Genomic DNA, 21,221 nt, shown 5'->3' on the forward strand with positions numbered 1-21,221 from the left:
ACTTACCTCCTTGAACCAGGAAGTAGAAAATCGAAACAAAAGATGCAAAATCAAGCCAAGAAGACGGGTGAATTGGAGAAGTAAATTGGGCAGATTATGGAGTTCATGGCACAAATTCAAGAGTAAAGTGAACTCTCCAACTCAACTATTGAAAATTTGAAGGAAGATTTTGAAATCCATGATGCTATCACTTTGGGAAGTGCTATGGAGGTTGGAGGTGAACCCAAGACATCCAAACCAAGCCAAAACATGGATGAACAGTTGCTGCTCGAAGAAGAGGAGAATAACAAGGCCACGGCAAGGGAAGAACCACCCTTGCCGCATCCCCATATGCCCTCTATGCCGTCCACTACAACCAAGGTAAGACTAAATTCAATTTGTCCTAACCCCGTTTCACCAAATGTCCTTATTTCTTGTAGGATCATGCAATCCAAGGAAGAAGAGGGTGAGAAAGGCATCTTCGAAACCTTTCCAAAGAATCAAGAGCAAGAAGTGGATGGGGAATGTCTAGAATTCATCAAAGAAGATACACTTGAGACGAAAATTCCCAAAGAAGTTGGATTTTATGACACGAGACAAGTCATAACTCTCAAAACACCAAATCTGGCCAAGTCTCATATCCCTGCAACCTTCAAAGATGTGTTCATAATTGAGTTGAGCAAGCAAGTAAGTCATCTTCTCCAACTTCGATTTTATTATATACTAACTTGCTGATTTTGATGATTCAGGCACCTACACTAGAATTTAAATCATTGCCGGATCACGTCAAGTATCACCGTCCATTCAATGATCAATTCCATGCTATAGGCCCTATCCAAGTTTAGAAGGAAGTTTCATCCGGCTGGAAGACGTTAAAGCAAGCGCTTATTAGGAGGCAACCCATGTATTCAAATAAGGAAGATTTTTGAATCGCTCCACAATCAATTTTGCGTTTCTAAAAACCTTCCATTTTCTGCAGTTTTATTTTGCCATGATTGTCATTTTTACTTGTTGCTTGTTTAATTGTTTTTTGTCTGGGTTTATTTTTGAAACACTGACAGATATGAAAGGTATTTTTACATTCATTTTCATGAAAAAAAAGGAACATTAAGCAGAAAAATACAAGAGGGAGCCTTCACAAAGGCTGCTTAGGAGAAGTCTCAGTAGTCGGCGGAGCCTCAGCAGTCGGCAAAGCCCCAGAAGGAGGAGGCATCAGAGGTTGATCATTTGGAGCTTCATTACGCAGTACAGCCCCAGAAGACGAAGGCAAATGCTGTTGGAACAAACCTACAAACCTCTGATGATCAAGTAAAATCTGACCATCAGATTCTTGCATCTGGTCAATCTTCCTATTCATGTTTGTAGCATAGTTATGTGCGAGTCTGTGCAACTGTTTATTCTCATGCTTGAGCCCTCTAATCTCCTGTTTGAGACTCATCACTTTAGCCGCCAATGATTCAACTTGACGGGTTCGAGCAAATAGGCGTTAGGCCATATTAGACACAAAACATGCACACTGCACACTAGGAGCCAGAGAATCCTTAACAGCCAACTCATCAGACCGTTTGGCAAGTAGTCTGTTATCTTTGGGAGTGACAAGGTTCCGGGCCACCACCGCAGCGGTCATATCATTCTTCATCACAGAATCCCCGACGGTAAGAGGACCAGTAAGGGATATGAAGGATGAGCGCCATATGTTGTCTGGAGAAGGCATGGCTACCTCTTCACCAAGGTTCAAGTCAAAACGACGGTCGGAAATGCCAGACATTTTCAAAGCTGTTGAAGGAAGAAGAGATCGGACAAGTCAAGATCTTAGAAGTACAAGAAGGGAGTTTCTACAGGCGAAAATTCAAGTGTGCTTTGAAACGTACTACGCGCCTTTATAAAAATCAGCACACGACGGGGTTTCAGATATCGAAGAGGCGAGCTCAGAAATAGAAGAGGCGAGCTCAGAAATCGAAGAGGCGCTAGCTTTCTCAAAAGTTGGGCTTGCTTAGAGACCACGGGCCAATCTTCTTTTCCAGATTTGTTCGCACTTGTCACATGCAACTTCTGTACTTGACGGAGCTCAGAACTCGAAGAGCCAAGCTCAGAAATCGGAGAGGCATCTGCTTTTCCAGACGTGTTAGTATCTGTCACATGCACACTCAGCTTTACGGAAATCACGGGTAATTTGTCGAAGCGCCGATTCCAGATATCGAAGAGGCACTTGCTTTTCCAGACGTGTTAGAGCCTGTCACATGCACACTTAGCCTTGCAGAAATTACGGGCAATCTGTCTAAGATCTCTTGTGAAGTAGAAAGCACGTGAAATTTACTGTTAAATCATCCAACGGTTGCTGACAATAGTGAAATAATAGTACCGGTTATTAATTCCTATAAATGTCACCCTTCACCCTCCATTGCAAGGCAGACATACATAACCCTTCTTCTTCTCCTATAATGCTTTTCCAACAAACCCTCTTGAGTCACTCAGTGTTCCTTATTCCTTGGGGTACCTCTGCAAACAACTCATCCAAAGCAAAAGTATTTCATATCATGAAGGTTGAAAACAAGAGTATCTCATATCATGCTTTCTCCCTGTTCTTCTCCTTGCGTTGTTTTGGGACAATGAGAAAAAGAGCAATCAGCCAGCACTTGGTATCAATCTTCCGATCTGGAATCGATTGCCCCTTCCTAATTGCTTACCTAGCCTTGCTCTCGAGTACTTATCTTCAACATCTTATGCTTCCTCTTCGTGAACCACATTTGCCTGAGGAACAGATAAGGGAAGTAAAAATGATACCTCGAAGCATGTGGAGACAATGTGCTAATTCATCCTCAGCTAGGGACAAGGAGAAAGAAAGCAAATGGTGGGCACTTGGAAAGATTGAAGAAAGAAACAGACCATCACCTCTACCTCGTGCCTGCCTACCGTGCAGAAGAAACAAGCAGAGAAGAATGCAGACTGCACAATCAAATCAACCCATCAGAAAGAGTATGATTTGAAACCAAGGAACTCTCATATTCCTCGCTCAGAATTCCAAACCAGTTCGAGATCAAACTTGTGGAAAGTCAACAAGATCATCTATCTCCAAAACCAGATTTGCGTTCTTAAACTCAACTCTGTATGGTTTTTACTTTGCCATACTTGTCATGTTTATTCGTTGTTTGTTTGTTTGCTTGCTTTTGTGTGAGTTTATGCTTGAAACATTGAGGACAATGTTTGATTGAAGTGTGGGGGGTAACCAAGTTGTTTTGCATGAAATTCGTAGGAGTTTATCACCCATTACTTCTAGTGTTGTTCCTTACTGTTTTTAAGTGTTTTTAAGCTGTTTTGAAGTGTTTTAGTATGTTTTGACATAAAAATCCGAAAATCTCATAAAAATTTGAAAAATTGTTTTGAAAAACCCAAAAAGAGTTGTTTTTGTGTGTTTATTTGTGTCTTAGGTACCTTCCAACACAATGATGAGGATTTGGTTTTTAAGTACATGAATGTTAAAGAGAGTTATAAACATGGATTAAAATTTGATTTCCTCTTTGGTGTATGCTTGATTGTGGTTATAATTTATGAATTCACATGCAATCATAAAGGAAAAATTAGTTTTTGTAACATGCTTGAAGGAAGGAACTCAAATGAACGCTACAACCTTGTGAGACTTGAGCCTAAACGTTTATGTGGAGAGTTAATAATCTGTGCATCATTGTTTTCTAAAGTCGTTGCATGATCTCATTATTCTTTGCTTAGTTACTACTTAGAAGGCATTTCATCATTTAGTTCCAAATGCTAGAACTCATGCCTATTTCATTCAAAGCATGCTATTGATTTGCATAACACATATTCAAGATGAAGTTGTGTAGTAACCACCAAAGCCAAATTGTCGTGCCCCTATTTCATTATGTGTTTAAGTTTAACCTCGTTAAGCCTTGTTAAGCCTATGTTCTTTGTTAACCCACACTATCCTTACCTAGCCTAGTTTTAAGACCATCTATACCCTTGTTCTTGAAGCATAGTAAAGCATGACCTAAAATGAACTCCTCTTTGATCAATGTATTATAGAAAGTAAGTGTGGGGGAAGTGATTCTTGTGTGTGTGTATGTGCCAAAGTCCTTAATAAGGCACATGTGGAGGAAAAAAAAAATTAAGTGCTATTATTAAGTGTTGCATGAATCTTCCATTTGTGTTGCATTCTAAAGTGAATTCCAAGTGTTGATTTCATTACTTTGCTTGCTATTGCTTGAATAACGTTTGTTATCCCTATCATTTCTTTGTTAGCCATTACCCCCAACCCCCATTACAACCCTTAACTTCATCTTGAGTGTTATGTGTTTCAATATGTGGAGTTTGGAATTGGTATGAGCATATGGTGTCATTGATTCTCGCATCTAAGTAGTAGCGTTCCATTCATGAGATCATATCTAAACATGCTTAATAACTCCAGAAAATTGCTTCCTTTGTTGTAACATATGTGAGTCCCAGTCTCTAGTGTAGGGTGTGTAGTCAGAAAATGTGTGAGAAAATAGAGAGTATCTTGTAAGGAATTGAGAAAATTCTCTAAGGCATGTTACTACATTCAAAACATTGTTTTAATTGGTTAATTGTGAACTAGTAAGCAGTGATTGTGATTAAGTTTGTGCTCAAGTGTGAAGATAACCAAAATCTGTGGGAATGATGATTTTTAACATGTCATGTGCATTGGAAATCCCTGAGGCAAATGTTGGAAGGTTAGGTTGTGTTTTGTTTGTTTTGTTTCGTTTTGTTTCTTTTGTTTTGCTCGAGGACTAGCAAAAGCTAAGTGTGGGGGAATTTGATAGGAGCAAATTTATGCAACTTAGTGGGCTTGTTTCTTGGCATTTACTTAGTTTAATTCTAGTTATTTTAGTACTTTAAGCTATTTTCGTGTGTTTGTAGGTTCAAATAACAAAGTTGGCAACAAAGTGTTATTTGGAGCACTTTGGAGCATTTTTGGGCCAAGATTGGATAGTGCAAGCATGTAGACATGAGGATGAACGTTTTTTAAGATTAGAAGGCTAGAAATCAGCATGTGTGTGTGCAAGTGTGTTGACCTACAACTACAAACACTCATTACATCCACTCATTACCAAACATCCATCCACTATACCCATTACATCCACTCATTACCAAACACTCATCCACTACACCCATTACATCCACTCATTACCAAACATCCATCCACTATACCCATTACATCCACTCATTACCAAACATTCATCAACTCCACTCATTACCAAACATTCATCAACTACACCAATTACATCCAATCATTACCAAACACTCATCCACTTTGTTTTAAAGTGTTTTATTAGTCAAAATCTGTTTTGATTTGTGTTTTTAAGTGTCTTGAGTCAAGTTAGAACCTAATTTCATCTAAAACCATCCCTAGAGTCAGTTTAGAGTCTAATTCATTGTTTTAAGCAGTTTTGAGTCTTTTAAACTAGTTTTGAGTCTTTTTAGTTTGTATTGCATCTTTTGAGTCTAGTTTGGTGTTTTAAACTTAATTTTACGTTTTTAAGTCAGTTTCAAGTGTTTTAGCAATCCCTCCTAATCTCCGACCTAGAACGATCCATACTTACATTCTTTACTACAATTGACAACCAGAGGGTTTAATTTGTGTGTTAAGATAATTTTTGCATCAAATTTTTGGCGCCGTTGCCGGGGATTAGCAACTTTGCTAATCCCCCGTTGTTTCTTTTTCATGTTTTTTGTTTTAGTTACTAACTTTGTTTCTATTTGTGTCTTTTATTTTTACTTATGATATTTGATTTAGTTTTGTTTCCTTGATTTCAGGTACTAGAGAAGTAAGACATGGATTTTGCTACCATTCAAGCTCAATTGGCGAAACTTACTTCTCAATTGTCACAATATGCCGAAAGGACCACAATGCAAAGTGTCCCTACATATGGTGTGTCCTATGGGTAAGGATATCCAACTCATCAATGTTCTCAATTCGCTGTGAATGAAGATGCTTGGGGTTATCAAGGCCATAGCCAATCATGGGACAACATGTTTTCCAACGCTTACAATTTGAATTGGAGAGATTATTCAGATTACATGTGGGGAGAACCTCAACAATTCCAACAAGATGGGTATTGGCAGCAAGAAGAGGAGTTATATTCAAGACCTATGTAGCCACCACAACCTCCTCCACAACAATTCCAATCAAATTCAAGTATGCCTATGAGTTATGATGAAATTCTTGATGTACTAATCTCTTTGACGCAGGCTTACAACAAGAAGAATATTTGCCGCCATCAGATGAGTTCTATCACTGGCCATATGAACCATCATAGCCACCACAACAATTTGCCCATTTCAATTCAGGTATGTCTTTGGATAATGATATGTTTAATAAGTTACTCACCTCCTTGAACCAGGAAGTAGAAAATCGAAACAAAGAGATGCAAAATCAAGCCAAGAAAACGGGTGAATTGGAGAAGCAAATTGGGCAGATTATGGAGTTCATGGCACAAATTCAAGAGCAAAGTGAACTCTCCAACTCAACTATTGAAAATTTGAAGGAATATTTTGAAATCCATGATGCTATCACTTAATAAAATCACTTAATACTATGGTCTAGTGATATTCATCTTTACTTGTAAGTAACGATTTCGATACCAATTCGTTGTATAAGAAAAACTTAAAATGGTAAAAAAATAAGTGCGTTCTTTAAATTGAAAAAATGAGAAAAAGAAGTTAAGTCGGATCTTAAAATTATACACATTAGAATTGAAGTCAGAAAAAGGAAAAACAATTACTTGTTAGAAATCATGGGCAAAGTCAAACATATAAATCGAGTTAGGAAATTACCTAACGGGATCAGACGATATAGAAACGTTCCTTTGGGCCGCCTGCACAAGTCCTAGGGTTTGAGTGGAAACCCTAGATTGAGCATGAAGGAGATGATGGCTAAGGTAAAGTTATATTAGGCCTATTTTCGATTGTTTATACTCTTGTGTGCGCAACAATCTCCTAATGAACTCTTTATATAGTGTTTATTTGAGGAGTTTAGGAGAATTATGGGCCAACTTGGTTATCAAGTTTAATACCAATTCCCAAATTGAATGGATTACCATAAGATCAATTATATTTAATTAATTTTATAATCTAAAATCCTCATATACTATCTTTTTTTGGTGAAAAAAAAGGAGTGTTGATAAACCCACCATATTATCCTATATTCTCATCCACATTTTAGTAAAAATGTTAATGGCATGTTTATCCTTTTATAAAAAGACTTTTAAATCCTTGTTTATTTTATTATAATTAATGTTGTTATAGCTCAAAAAAAAAAAAAAAACAACCTAGAAAAAAGAACCCACCTACCATTTCCTATGTCCCCACCCATTTCTCTCTCTCCCCACTAGCATCTGTCCATCTCTCTCTCAAATTGGGAAAATTGAAAAATCTCCCTCATCATCACCCATCACCACTCTATGGGCTGGTTTGGTATTGCTGTGCTTTGAAAAAAAACTGCTGTGAGAATAAGTGGCTGTGCTGTGAGAATAAGCGGCTGTGAAATAAATCAGCTGAGTGTTTGGTAAATTTTTTTGTAAAAGTGCTTTTGGAAAAAAAAGCAGTCTGATAGTGGGTCTTTTCATTAAAGTACTGTAGCTTCGTGTGCTTTGAAAAAAAAGCCAGTTTTCCAAAGCTACAAATAGCAGCTTCAGCTTTTTCCTTTGATTTCAGTTTATTCTCACAGCAGCTTCTAAAATAAGCCATTTTTTTTCAGTTTACCAAACACCTAAAACCCTCACAGCTTTTTTTCATGGGTGCTTTTTTTTTAAGCACCTCACTCCCAAACTAGGTCTATAACCCAGCCCCTACCCCACTGTTGTCCACCTATGTTCCATCAAAATTGCATTTCAACCATCGCTAACAAAGAGAGGGGGTCTTCGTCCTCTCTCTCCCCCCCCCCCCGGTGCTTCTCTCTCTTCCTCCCTTCCCGTTTCTCTCGCTACTTCCCTCTCCTGTTTTTCTCTCTTCCCAAAGGAGATGCCATCAAGCAGGTGTCAAAAGTTTTGGTTGACAAAGAGAGGGGGTAGTGCAGTTAGGGTGATGATATTCTGATAAATTAAAATATAATGAGTTTAGATATAAATTAGAGAATATTTTTGGAATAATAGTGGGTGAAGAAATAACATTTTAACTTTTTAACTTTTTATAGTGGGTCAAATTATAACGTAAGTGGGGAAATAAGACAATATGATGGGTCTAGTAACACTCAAAAAAAAAATCCTAACCGCTAAGGAGAGGAGGTAGAGCGCCTTTGCTTCCTCCATCCGCTTTTCCTGATTCTATTTTTTCCTTCTCATTTGTGTCTTTCTTCGGATGAATAATATCCCCTTGTAGTGATTTCTCATTTGTTGGTTTCTCTTGTCATGATTTCATCTAGCTAAGCCATGCTTGGATTTTAGTTTCCCATCAAACACTTGGTAAGTATAAAAGGAACCCGTACAAAACATTCGAAGAATCCTTAGAAGACCTTCACATATATATTTCTCGGTCTCCGGGTGGTCCCAGTGTGCATCCGCCTCTGTGTAGGATACAAATTTCGTTTCATATACGAACATAACACAATTATTATCAAAAAAAAAAAAATCGTAAAATACATCTATCTCAAATTTATTTGTTCATGCTACAAACCCTAATTAAAATTGACACAAAACTGGCTAATTTCCTACATAAAGAGCAGTGGAAAGACTATTTCATATTCCATCTCCATTTTTTGGTGAAACTAAAGTCTCTACGTACATAACTAAAGTCTTTATTTCAAATTTATGACTCTCATGAACAATCTTGTGGTCTTTTCCTGTGGATTGTATAATAGCAAGCCGTAGTTGCCTCCGATCAGATAGAAGCTCAACAAAACTTGGCCATTCTCCAAAATGCATACAGGCCCAATATAAATTAAGGCACTTTCACGTAAACTCCATCCTGAAGTATGGATGATGAATTTAGTCCAAGATTCCGCAAAGCCATACTCCTTCATCACCCAAATTGTAATCGCAGGATGGACGGGATTTGTGTTATAACTAACAAACAGAGAATTATTTCGTATATATGTCCGTCCCAATTGTCACGGAGGTATTTTCATTGGCAAGCTCGGGCAGTGGCACCGTATTTCCTTGAAACTTCTCCTGCGCTAAATCGAAAGCGATGATTCATGCAAGCTTTGGTTGCCGCCAATGTATAGCTCCATTTAAGAAGCATCCGTTCTCATCCAAGTCCACATACTTGAGGTTTTCAGTGGTTTTCCATGAACCCGTTTTCAGTGAAAAGACCGCGATTGTGGCGGTAGTAAGCTCACCTGTTGCTGTTTTACAGTCGATTCCCATTACGATCTTGTAATCATGAGTGGTGGAATCATAACCGAATCCTTCAAACAACTGACCACTTGAAGGAAAAGAAGTTGGTGTTGGATAGTGGCCAAATTAGTGGCCAAGTGGACAACAAGCCAACTCTCCTTTCGGCTATTAAACAAACCAAAAGAATGAAGGACATAATGATGTGGGAACATCATTAGGAGGTTTTCCTTTATAATGTGGCCACATGAGTGGCAATTATGATGTTTGTTCCTTTTGTTTCTATTAAGGCATTTGGTTATGCCTTTGGTTTTGGGGGTTGGGAACGGCAGATTAGAGAGAAGAAGAGGTGGGTTACTGTTTTCTATCCTCCATTTGTTTGCAATCCCCTTTTGTTAGTAATCCCTCAATCAAAGATATTGCTGCTACATTTTGTGGCTTTTGGGAGAGATGGTATTTGATGTGTGTCTATCTTCTCTAATTGTTCTCTGTGAGAGTGAGAGCTATTGGGTGTATGTGGGATTTGGGTTTGAGAGTTAAAACTCTATTTGTAATCTCCTTTTCATATTAGTGGAATTTCCTCGCCGTCTCTGAACTGGACGTAGGTTTACGCCGAACCAGTATAAATTCTTGTGTCATTTGGATTATTTGTCTTGTCATATTTTGCCATATTAGCTTATTGGTTTCATATTTGACGCTTCCGCACAACAGTTGGTAATAGTGGTAACCTGTTGACGTCTCCGGTGCTAGGGTTGCATAAGAACAAGCAGTCGTAGGTCTGTTGATGTAAACATATCAAGCCGTTGTAAGAGCCCACAACTGTTGTGCCATTCAGCCGTTTTGGTAAACGAAGCTCTGTGCTTGCAACACAACTACCATCATCATAATCCTTCGTGTCCAATAATAATAGTTCTTTGTAATCTATGGATTCCGGAGGTCTGACTGAAGAAAGAAGTCTGAATCTGTTATGCGCGCAGTTGGATTCCATGACTGCGCGGGTACAATGCTTCATAACAAAATAATAATCGGAGATTAAAGCCCACCATGACTTGCACACACAGCGGAATCTTATTAGAGATTTGACTGGGAGCCTTGACAGTATCTCAATAACAATGTCATCATCGTACTCATCGGTATAAGAGGCCGTAGAAGCAGTTGCTGCTGCCGGCATGGGAGGTCCTTTGCCATGTTAACATGTATATAGCTTTGTTAAAGGCGGTTTCTTTTATGAAGCAAAAATTGAAGCTTTACTTGGTACGCAAGTCAATATATATAATTGACCAAATAAATTATTGTCAAAATTTTAATTCATCAGCTTAATAATAAAATACGAATTGAACTTATTCTGGGATAGAAATATTAATCCAAATAAAACAAAAGGAAATCAAATTTAATCCTAATATAACAGGAAATTAATAATCCAAATCCTTATAAAAGTAGGAACTTAAGAACTAGAACCTTAGAGATCAATATATATATGTATATATATATATAGTAACTGTAGACATCGAAATTTCGGTAAATAAATGTTGACCGATAAATTAAAGTGTCAACGCTCATGTATTACATAAATTTTACACGTAGCGCACGACTCAACGAAAATAGAAATGAGTTGGAAAAGTCATCAAATAGGACACGTGTCAACACCTGGCAGAAACAACTTATTTCATCTGGGATATTATATTCAAAATTAGGCCTTGGAAAATTCTATAAATACAAGCCCATTTCATTCATTTGGGGGACCAATTCATATTACACCTTGAAGCTCGGAAGCTCTGAAACTCTGAAGCTCTCAAGCATCCAGCAAATCCCGAAGAATCAAGAAAGTGTTCTTCGTTCTTCGTTCATCGTTCATCCAAGATCAAGCCCCAACGGCTCTTTGGATCAACAATCATCCACCAATCCAAGATCAAGCCCCGACGGCCCTTGAAGAAAGCACCATCATTCATCATCCGTTCATCCAAGATCAAGCCCCAACGGCCCTTTGAATCAACAAACGTCGACAAATCCACACATCCAACCGTTCTTCAAGATCAAGCCCAAAAGCCCTTGAAGATCCGTTCATCACTGTTCTTCAAGATCAAGCCCAAACGCCCTTGAAGATCCGCTCATCACCGTTATTCAAGATCAAGCATCAAACGGCCCTTGAAGAAACATTCATCCTCAAGATCAAGCCCCAACGGCTCCTTGAAGATCCGCTCAAATCCACCTTCAAAGATCAAGCCCACGGCCCTTTGAAGAAACTTCCAACTGTTCATCCAAGATCAAGCCTCGACGGCCCTTGGATCAACGAAACACCCATAAATCAACACCTTACGGAGATCGAATCAGAGGATCAAATTTGAGAGAGATTGTAACCCAAAACTATCAAATACAAATATTTGTTTGTGCACGTCGTTGTTCTTGTCTCTTTTGTTTCAGGAATTTTCCGTGTTCACAAATTGGCACGCCCAGTGGGACAATCTCTACCTCTCATCTCTTTCTCCGTTCAAGGAATCCAAGCACACCTCAAAGTCAATGGCATCAAGCAAGGGACAAGCCGTTCTTGCAACCACTGAGGGAAGGATCCTAAGCACTTCTGCCGCAAACGGACAATCCATTGGCGCCACAACCACTCCTCAACATGCCACTTCAAAATTGGTGCCGCTAAAAGAGCAAGGGGAGCATCCAAGGTGTGAGTATGTCATCAACCTGACCTCGCTGGGGGCAACGAAGCATGATGTTGGGGCACACAAGATGACATCCCAAAGCAGCCAACGACGTTCTTCATCAGCATCCTGGATGTCTAAAGGAAAGTCACGTCTATTGGTCGCACAAGTCATGACTATCGGTGTTACCTCCGTTGAAGAACAACTGGCTCAAATGAATGAAGCGATCGCAAGGCTAACACGGATTGTTGAAGAAAAAGACTTGCAAATCGCTGCACTCGTCAGCCGACTGGAGCCACAGGACGACGAGAACCCCGACCCAGAGAATGATCCACTAAAGAGAAGAGATGAAGAAGAAGATGAGCCTCAGGTGGAGAAAAACGATGTGAAGCCGGAACCAGACCAAGCAGCGGCACTCATGGGATCTCTTTCTATCCAGCAGCTGCAAGAGATGATCACCAACACCATCAAGGCACAGTACGAAGGGAGCTCAAATACCTCTGGGTTGTACTCAAAGCCGTATTCAAAGAAGATCGACGCCTTAAGGATGCCGAGGGGTTATCAACCACCAAAGTTCATGCAATTTGATGGAAAGGGAAACCCGAAACAGCACGTGGCCCACTTCGTTGAAACTTGCAACAACGCAGGAACCGAAGGGGATTACCTCGCCAAGCAGTTTGTGCGCTCGCTGAAAGGAAACGCCTTTGAGTGGTACACAGACCTAGAACCTGAGTCCATCAACAGCTGGGAACAATTAGAGCGGGAATTCCTCAACCGCTTCTATAGCACCCGCCGCACTGTGAGCATGCTAGAGCTAACGAGCACAAAGCAGTGGAAGGACGAGCCGATCATTGACTACATCAACAGATGGCGCACTCTAAGCCTCGACTGTAAAGACAGGCTCTCGGAAACCTCTTCAATCGAGATGTGCATCCAAGGCATGCAATGGGGTTTGCAATACATCATTCAAGGCATTAAACCGCGGACCTTCGAGGAATTGGCCACTCGCGCCCATGACATGGAGTTGAGCATCGCCCATCATGGGAAGAAAGAACCGATCGCCGACTACAAGAACGACAAAGTTCTTGGGACAAAGGTGGAAAAGGCTGCATGGAAACCCACCAAGGAAGCAATGACGGTCAACACAGCTCCCGTCAAAATCTTCACACGAGGCAAGGCGATTCAAACCGAAGCTTTTCGTGATCAAGAGATGCGTAGACGCACTTTGAATGAGCTTGAGGAGAAGGCTTATCCATTCCCCGACTCTGATGTGGTTGCCATGCTGGATGACCTGTTGGACAAAAAGGTGATTAGTTTGCCTGAGTGCAGACGGCCGGAAGAGATAAATCGTACCGACAGTCCAAGATACTGTAAATTCCACCGCTTCATCAGTCATCCGACAGAAAAGTGCTTCGTGCTGAAAGATCTCATCATGAAGTTGGCTCAGAAAGGAATCATCGAGCTAGATCTTGACGACGTGGTGAATTCAAACTATACTACCATCACTTTTGGCTCTTCCGACTCAAAGTTTTCACCTCAACCGCTGGGGGCAACCTCCAAAACAAGCAAAGTTGAAGGATGGACTCAAGTCACTCCTAAGAAATTGCACAAGAAGCATACGCCTCCTCCACAAATCCGCCAATCGGAAAGGAGGCAAAGCAGCTCTTGTCAACCTTCAAAGCAACGTGAACGTGTTGAAGATGATGAAATTTCGACACATAGATCGTCCATCCCCATCACGATGTGTGATTTCTTTCCTGAAGACTTCTTCAACTACTCAGTCAAGGCTTCTTACTATGAAGATTGCGAGGAACGACTCTCTCAGATCCCTTGACGAACCAAAGCTCCTTGTCCGCACGAGCCTAAACTGTAGGACACAATGCTCCTTGTTCGCACGAGCCTAAACTGCACGAACCAAAGCTCACCGCCTGCACGAGCCTAAACTGCATGGCACAACGCTCCTGATCCGCACGAGCATAAAAGGCGACATCAAATGCTCCTGATCCGCACGAGCATAAAAGGCAACACCAAATGCTCCTTGTCTGCACGAGTTGAAACTGCAAACGACACCAAACGCTCCTTGCCTGCACGAGTTGAAACTGCAAACGGCACACATAAAAAAATATACCAAAAAAATATATGTATGTATTTTGAACTACGTTCGACTTGATCTCTTCTTTAGAGGGGTACGTAGGCAGCTTGAATATTCAAAATTTCGAGTTCAGTCACATCAAAATATAAATAAATGTTTTATTAAAGAAAGTCAATTTTATTATAAAAAAAATGATGAATACATATGTTTATGTATTTACAAAAAAAAAAAAATATATATATATATATATATATGTATGATTGTCTCGAAGCCCATCCTCACTTGGCCAAGCCCACTTTCTGCCAAACAAATCCACTTGGACCAAGCTCTCCATCTTACAAGCCTAGCAAGAAGCCCAAATCCAGGCCTTCCTTGTCCACTTCAAGCTCGGGTCCAGTTCTTCATCATCATCACCTCCAAAAGTTCCTTCTAATGTCTTTGCCATGACAGAACCTGAGAAACAAAGGCGGTTCAGATGGGTGTAGATGCTAGTGTTCAAACAGATCGCCGCGCTAAGAGAAGGTCGTCGACGTCAACGACAGAGACGGAGAAGAAGCCTTAGAAGATGCGACCGCATAGTTTATGCTCGCTAGGGAATAGAATCCGGAGCGCGACGTTTGAAGGTTTGATCCACTGCTAGATTTCATTCCCGAGGTCATGCAATGGCGTTTTCAGAACATCCATCTTCGGCCGCCTTAAGAGCCGCAGCTCGCCTGAAGCCGACATCAAGACCACCCACACCTTGAACGCTGAATCCAAACCCGAGATTCCCAAAGTACGACATGGCGGGTGGAGAAGAAGAGATCCACTCGGATGCCCCGGACGGCGGCCACCAGTAGGCTGCGAGATCGAGAACCAGATGCGTCGACCCATGCCGGAGCCCTCGAACACCTCTTTGTCATGGCAGTCGCCGATCTGAAACTGGCAGGTTTCCAAATCAAAATGGAGGCCCGAATCTCGACACCGGAGGCTGGATTTGCCTCAACATTCTCAATCTTCCTCCTACAGGAACTTCAACGCCCAAGATTGCACTGGGTCTTCAGGCGCATCCCGTTGTCCTTCAAAGTCCTCGAACGAGTTGAGCTGGTTGACTCAGTCACTCGATTCCACCAGACTGTATTACTGACCACCTCGCCGACTCCTCCACCTCCTCTCCAACCTCGCTCGACCCGTCCGAGTTCCAACTGGCCCAGTCCTATCGCGCTATCCCTGATCCACTCTGACACTCCCTCCTGAGATACCTGCAAAAGGGGGTAATATTAGGAGTTTCAATTTGGGGGGAATGGGTTATAGTGCTGGGGTTATAGCTGTTGATCTTGCCAAGGACTTGTTGCAAATCCACCGGAATACTTATGTTGTTGTTGTTAGTACTGAGAACATTACTCAGAATTGGTATTTTGGGAATAAGAAGTCTATGTTGATACCCAATTGCTTGTTTCGTGTTGGTGGTTCCGCGGTTTTGCTTTCCAATAAGTCCGTTGATAGGAGGCGGGCTAAGTACAAGCTTGTTCATGTTGTGAGGACCCATCGTGGCGCGGATGATAAAGCTTTTCGTTGTGTTTATCAGGAGCAGCATGATAAGGAGAAGACTGGTGTGTCGTTGTCGAAAAATTTGATGGCAATTGCCGGTGGGGCGCTCGAGACCAACATTACCACTTTGGGACCTATTGTGCTTCCTGTAAGCGAACAGCTTCTTTTCTTTTCATCACTTGTGGTTAGGAAGCTGTTCAAGTCCAACGTCAAGCCTTATATCCCGGATTTCAAGATGGCATTTGATCATTTTTGCATACACGCCGGAGGAATGGCTGTGATTGATGAGCTGGAGAAGAACCTACAGTTTGCTGCCTATACATGTTGAGGCCTCTCGAATGACTCTACACCGGTTTGGGAATACTTCATCGAGCTCCATTTGGTATGAATTGGCGTATATGGAGGCCAAAGGGAGGATCAGCAGGGGCAATCGTATCTGGCAGATTGCCTTTGGAAGTGGTTTTAAATGTAACAATGCGGTCTGGGAGGCGCTTCGGAATGTGAAGCCATCTCGTAATGGTCCTTGGGAAGACTGCATTGACACGTATCATGTGAAAGTAGTTTCCAAGCTCAAGACCAAGCATTCGGGCCATTTCGGTTCGACTTCCGGCGAGAAGGGAAAGTTCGGACTCACCACCACTCAGATTTTACGCGTTGTGAAGAAGCTTGATAAGCTGGGTATGCTTGATTACTTCCAGTTGTTGCATTTTCACATCGGGTCTCAGATCCCTTCGACGGCCTTGCTCGCTGATGGTGTATCCGAGGCATCGCAGATATATTGCGAATTGGTCCGTCTCGATGCCCACATGAAGGTCATAGACATTGGAGGCGGTCTGGGTATTGATTACGATGGATCCAAATCTAGTGACTCGGAGATTTCGGTCAGCTACGGCCTTGAAGAGTATGCATCCGCCGTTGTCCGAACGGTTCGGAACGTCTATGAACAGAGGTCCGTGAAGCACCCGGTGATTTGCAGTGAAAGCGGCCGAACCCAACCCGACTGTGCTCCGTGCCCGGTTTCAAGCTCGACCCCAACCCGACTGTGCTCCGGGTCCTAGCTGGATCTGACATCAAGGTCACCCTGATCCTTCTCCATCTTCATCATCAAGGCCAAACGCTACATGGTTGTTGAAGATCCTCCACTGCATCTACACCTCCGCCATGGCTGCCGCCTTTGAATGAGATTGACAAAACCAAAGTTTGACAATCCACACCCAAAGACCTCCTCCGTCTCTTGCCTCGTAGCTGCCAACAACTTCAAAGACCGCTGTCAAACGACTAGCCGGCCGAGAAGCGCTTCCTCAAACTCCAGCTCTCCGTCCGTCTTCAAGCTCCGCTCCCTGCAGAAGTTCCTCTACCCATCACCCAAATTTATACAGAAAAAAAAAAAAAAAGGTGGTGGTGCATCTGGCACCACGTGAAAAAAGGAGAATGGTGCATCTGGCACCATAATTAAAGGCAAAATATATATATATAATAATAATACAAAAATATATATATATATAATAAATTAAAAAAAAAAAAAGAGATCTTTGGTGCGTCTGGCACCATGTGACAAAAGAAAAAGAGAAAAAAACAAAAAAAAAAGGATGGTTGTACAGCGCCAAAAGAAAAAGAAATAATATATATATATATATATGTACATAATATATATATAGCAAAAAAAAAAAAATTGCATTGAGAGAAATAAAGTCCATTTTATTTATTTTTCTGGAAATTTTGCATAAATTTGCATTATACATACCTTAAAAAAAAATCAAATCAAATCAAATCAAATTTACAAGAGGGGATCTTCAAGGACGATCAGGTGGCGCCTCACAACTCGGCGGAGCTCCAGGAAGAGGAGGCGCCGGAGGTTGACTGTTTGAAGCCTCAGCAGTCGGCAGAGCCCCAGAAGATGAAGGCAAATGCTACTGGAACAAACTCACAAACCGCTGATGATCAAGTAAAATCTTACCATCAGATTCCTGCATCTGGTCAATTTTCCTCTTCATGTTTGTGGCATAGTTGTGTGCGAGCTTGTGCAACTGTTTATTCTCATACTTGAGCCCTCTAATCTCCTGTTTGAGACTCATCACTTCAGGCGCCAACGATTCAACTTGACGGGTTCGAGCAAATAGGCGTTGGGCCATGTTGGACACAGAACCCGCACACTGCACACTAAGAGCCAGAGACTCCTTAACAGCCAACTCATCAGACCGCCTGGAAAGTAGTCTGTTATCTTTGGGAGTAACAAGGTTTCGGGCCACCACCGCAGCGGTCATATCATTCTTCATCACCGAATCCCCAACGGTAAGAGGACCAGTAGGGGATATGAAGGATGTGCGCCATATGTTATCTGGAGAAGACGGGACTACCTCTTCATCAAGGTTCAAATCAAAACGACGGTCGGAGGGTCCAGACATTTTCAAAAGTGTTGAAGAAAGAAGAGGTCGGACAAATCAAGACCTTAGAAGTGCAAGAAGGGAGTTTCTACAAGCGAAAATTCAAGTGTGCTTTGAAACGAACTGCGTGCCTCTATAAAAAAAATCGGCACTCGACGGGATTTCAGAGATCAAAGAGGCAAGCTCTGAATTCGAAGACGCCGATTCAAAAATCGAAGAGGCGAGCTCAGAATTCGAAGAGGCCATTCAAAAATCGAAGAGCCAAGCTCAGAAATCGGAGAAGCATCTTGCTTTTCCAGACGCGTCGGCACCCGTCACACGCAAACTCAGCTTTGCGAAAATCACGGGCAATTTGTCGAAGCGCCGATCCCAGATATCGAAGAGGCGCCAGTCTTTTTCAACCACGTCAGCACCCATCACATGCAAACTCAGCTTTGCGGAAATCACGGGTAATTTGTCGAAGCGCCGATCCCAGTTATCGAAGAGGCGCCAGTCTTTTTCAGCCGCGTCAACACCTGTCACATGCACACTCAGCTTGGCGGAAATTACGGACAATTTATCGAAGATTTCTGATAAAGAAGAAAGCACGTGAAGCCATATAGATCAATCACGCATTGGTTGCCGACACGAGTGAAAGAATAGTACCTCTACAGGTATCAAAGAACTTCCTATAATTGTCTACCTTCGCCTTCCATAGCAAGGGAGACATACAGAACCTTTCTTCATCTCCGAGAATGCCTTCCCAACGAAGCCTCTCGAGTCACTCAGTGTTCCTTATTCCTTGGGGTACCCCAGCAAACAAATGACACCAAAGCAAAAGTATATCATATCACCAGGGTAGAAAGCAAGAGTATCTCATATCATGCGTCTTCCCTGTCCTTTCCTTTGTCCTTGTTCTTACCTACAAAGACAAGGATAAAGAAAACAATATGCCGGAACCTCCACTCAAACTCGGGTAAGGAACCGACTGCTTGGAACCCTTCCCTGATTGCCTACTTGGCACTGCTCTCGAGTACTCGCCCCCCCACTGCTGCTGTACTTTCAAAGAAGCTGCCATATCTGCCCGGAGAACAGATAAGGCAAGTGAAAATGATACCTTGAAGCATGTGGAGACAACGTGCAGAAGGAACAAGCAGAGAAGAATACGGTCTGCACAGTCAACTCAGCAGAAGGAGTCCGAACTGAGGAACTCGAGAAAGCTGCCACATCTGCCTGAAGAAACAAGCAGAGAAGAATGTAGCATGAACAGTCAACTCAGCAGAAAGAGTCTGAGATGAAGAACTCGAGAAGATGCCACATCTGCCTGAGGAACAGATAAAGGAAATGAAGATGATACCTTGAAGCATGTGGAGACAAGAGCAACCAAGCACGTGCTGATTCATCCGCTACTTCTTCAAAAGCAAGAGTATCTCATATCATCAAAGTTGCAATCACTCTGACGGTGAATTCGTTTTGACCCTCAAATTCTTGGGTCGGCTTACTAGGCGTTGTGGGCTGCACGTGCCGATTCACCACCCTTGAATCAAATCCTTAAAAGATCAAGTCACCAACTGGAAGAATAGCCCATCAATCTTGAAGATCATACCGTTGACCAAACTGCTCGGGTGTGAATTAGAAAGATTGAACAAAGCAACAAGTCGTCACCTTCACCTCATGCCTGCTTGTCATGTGTTCGAATTAACCTTCAAGAATCAAGCCTCAACGGCATTTGAAGAAGTTTCCAGCCAAATTCAAGATCAAACCTCGACAGCCCTTGAGGTAATCACAAGTCCGATTCAAGATTAAGTGTCTACCACCCTTGAATCAAAACCTAGTTCAAGAATAAGCTGTGGAAAATCAACAATTGGAGGAATCCAGAAAATCCTCCAATCCAGTTCAAGATCAAAGCTGTGGAAAATCAACAAGCGCAACAAAATACGTGCCGATTCATCCACTACCAAAGCCAAATATCATCTACCACATGAAGCTCCTTGTGGTCCAATTTCAACCCTCAAGATCAAGCCTCGACGGCTCTTGAAGAAAGCTCAAACTAAAGTTCAAGAACAAGCCTCAACGGCCCTTGAAGAAATCTCCAGCCCAATTCAAGATCAAGTCTCGACGGCCCTTGGATCGACATCTACAGTAAGGGACTTCAAAACGCATCTCCTACACGTGACAAGCACATGTATACGATGCGTCTTGAAGTGGGGGGCATTTGTAGACATCGAAATTTCGGTAAATAAATGTTGACCGATAAATTAAAGTGTCAACGCTCATGTATTACATAAATTTTACACGTAGCGCGCGACTCAACGAAAATTGAAATGAGTTGGAAAAGTCATCAAATAGGACACGTGTCAACACCTGGCAGAAACAACTTATTTCATCTGGGATATTATATTCAAAATTAGGCCTTGGAAAATTCTATAAATACAAGCCCATTTCATTCATTTGGGGGACCAATTCATATTACACCTTGAAGCTCGGAAGCTCTGAAACTCTGAAGCTCTCAAGCATCCAGCAAATCCCGAAGAATCAAGAAAGTGTTCTTCGTTCTTCGTTCATCGTTCATCCAAGATCAAGCCCCAACGGCCCTTTGGATCAACAATCATCCACCAATCCAAGATCAAGCCCCGACGGCCCTTGAAGAAAGCACCATCATTCATCATCCGTTCATCCAAGATCAAGCCCCAACGGCCCTTTGGATCAACAAACGTCGACAATTCCACACATCCAACCGTTCTTCAAGATCAAGCCCAAAAACCCTTGAAGATCCGTTCATCACTGTTCTTCAAGATCAAGCCCAAACGCCCTTGAAGATCCGCTCATCACCGTTATTCAAGATCAAGCATCAAACGGCCCTTGAAGAAACATTCATCCTCAAGATCAAGCCCCAACGACTCCTTGAAGATCCGCTCAAATCCACCTTCAAAGATCAAGCCCACGGCCCTTTGAAGAAACTTCCAACTGTTCATCCAAAATCAAGCCTCGACGGCCCTTGGATCAACGAAACACCCATAAATCAACACCTTACGGAGATCGAATCAGATGATCAAATTTGAGAGAGATTGTAACTCAAAACTATCAAATACAAATATTTGTTTGTGCACGTCGTTTCTTGTCTCTTTCGTTTCAGGAATTTTCCGTGTTCACAGTAACACCCTTGAATTTAATGTGGCGTCCACTCCTATCCTCGTCACCAACACCATTGCACCAACACCGAATTTGGACTAAGTTACACAATACATCATCTAATAACTTGAGAAGCAAGCAAGTTGAATTCCATCCTTAGCAACGACCCCAAGAG

At 41.9% G+C, this 21,221-nt stretch overlaps 1 protein-coding gene and 1 pseudogene across 1 annotated transcript; one reads left to right on the plus strand and one right to left on the minus strand.

Moving 5' to 3' along the window:
• Window positions 1–9,966: 9,966 nt before the first annotated feature.
• On the minus strand, window positions 9,967–10,452 carry LOC126633774 (F-box protein At5g49610-like). The gene has a single exon (XM_050304333.1). It carries the CDS (start codon window positions 10,450–10,452, stop codon window positions 9,967–9,969), a length of 486 nt encoding a protein of 161 aa, XP_050160290.1.
• Window positions 10,453–14,834: 4,382 nt separating this feature from the next.
• LOC126633776 (3-ketoacyl-CoA synthase 4-like) lies at window positions 14,835–16,609 on the plus strand (annotated as a pseudogene).
• Window positions 16,610–21,221: the final 4,612 nt, after the last annotated feature.

Source organism: Malus sylvestris, chromosome 9 (assembly GCF_916048215.2).
Source record: "Malus sylvestris chromosome 9, drMalSylv7.2, whole genome shotgun sequence".
Taxonomy (NCBI): domain Eukaryota; kingdom Viridiplantae; phylum Streptophyta; class Magnoliopsida; order Rosales; family Rosaceae; genus Malus; species Malus sylvestris.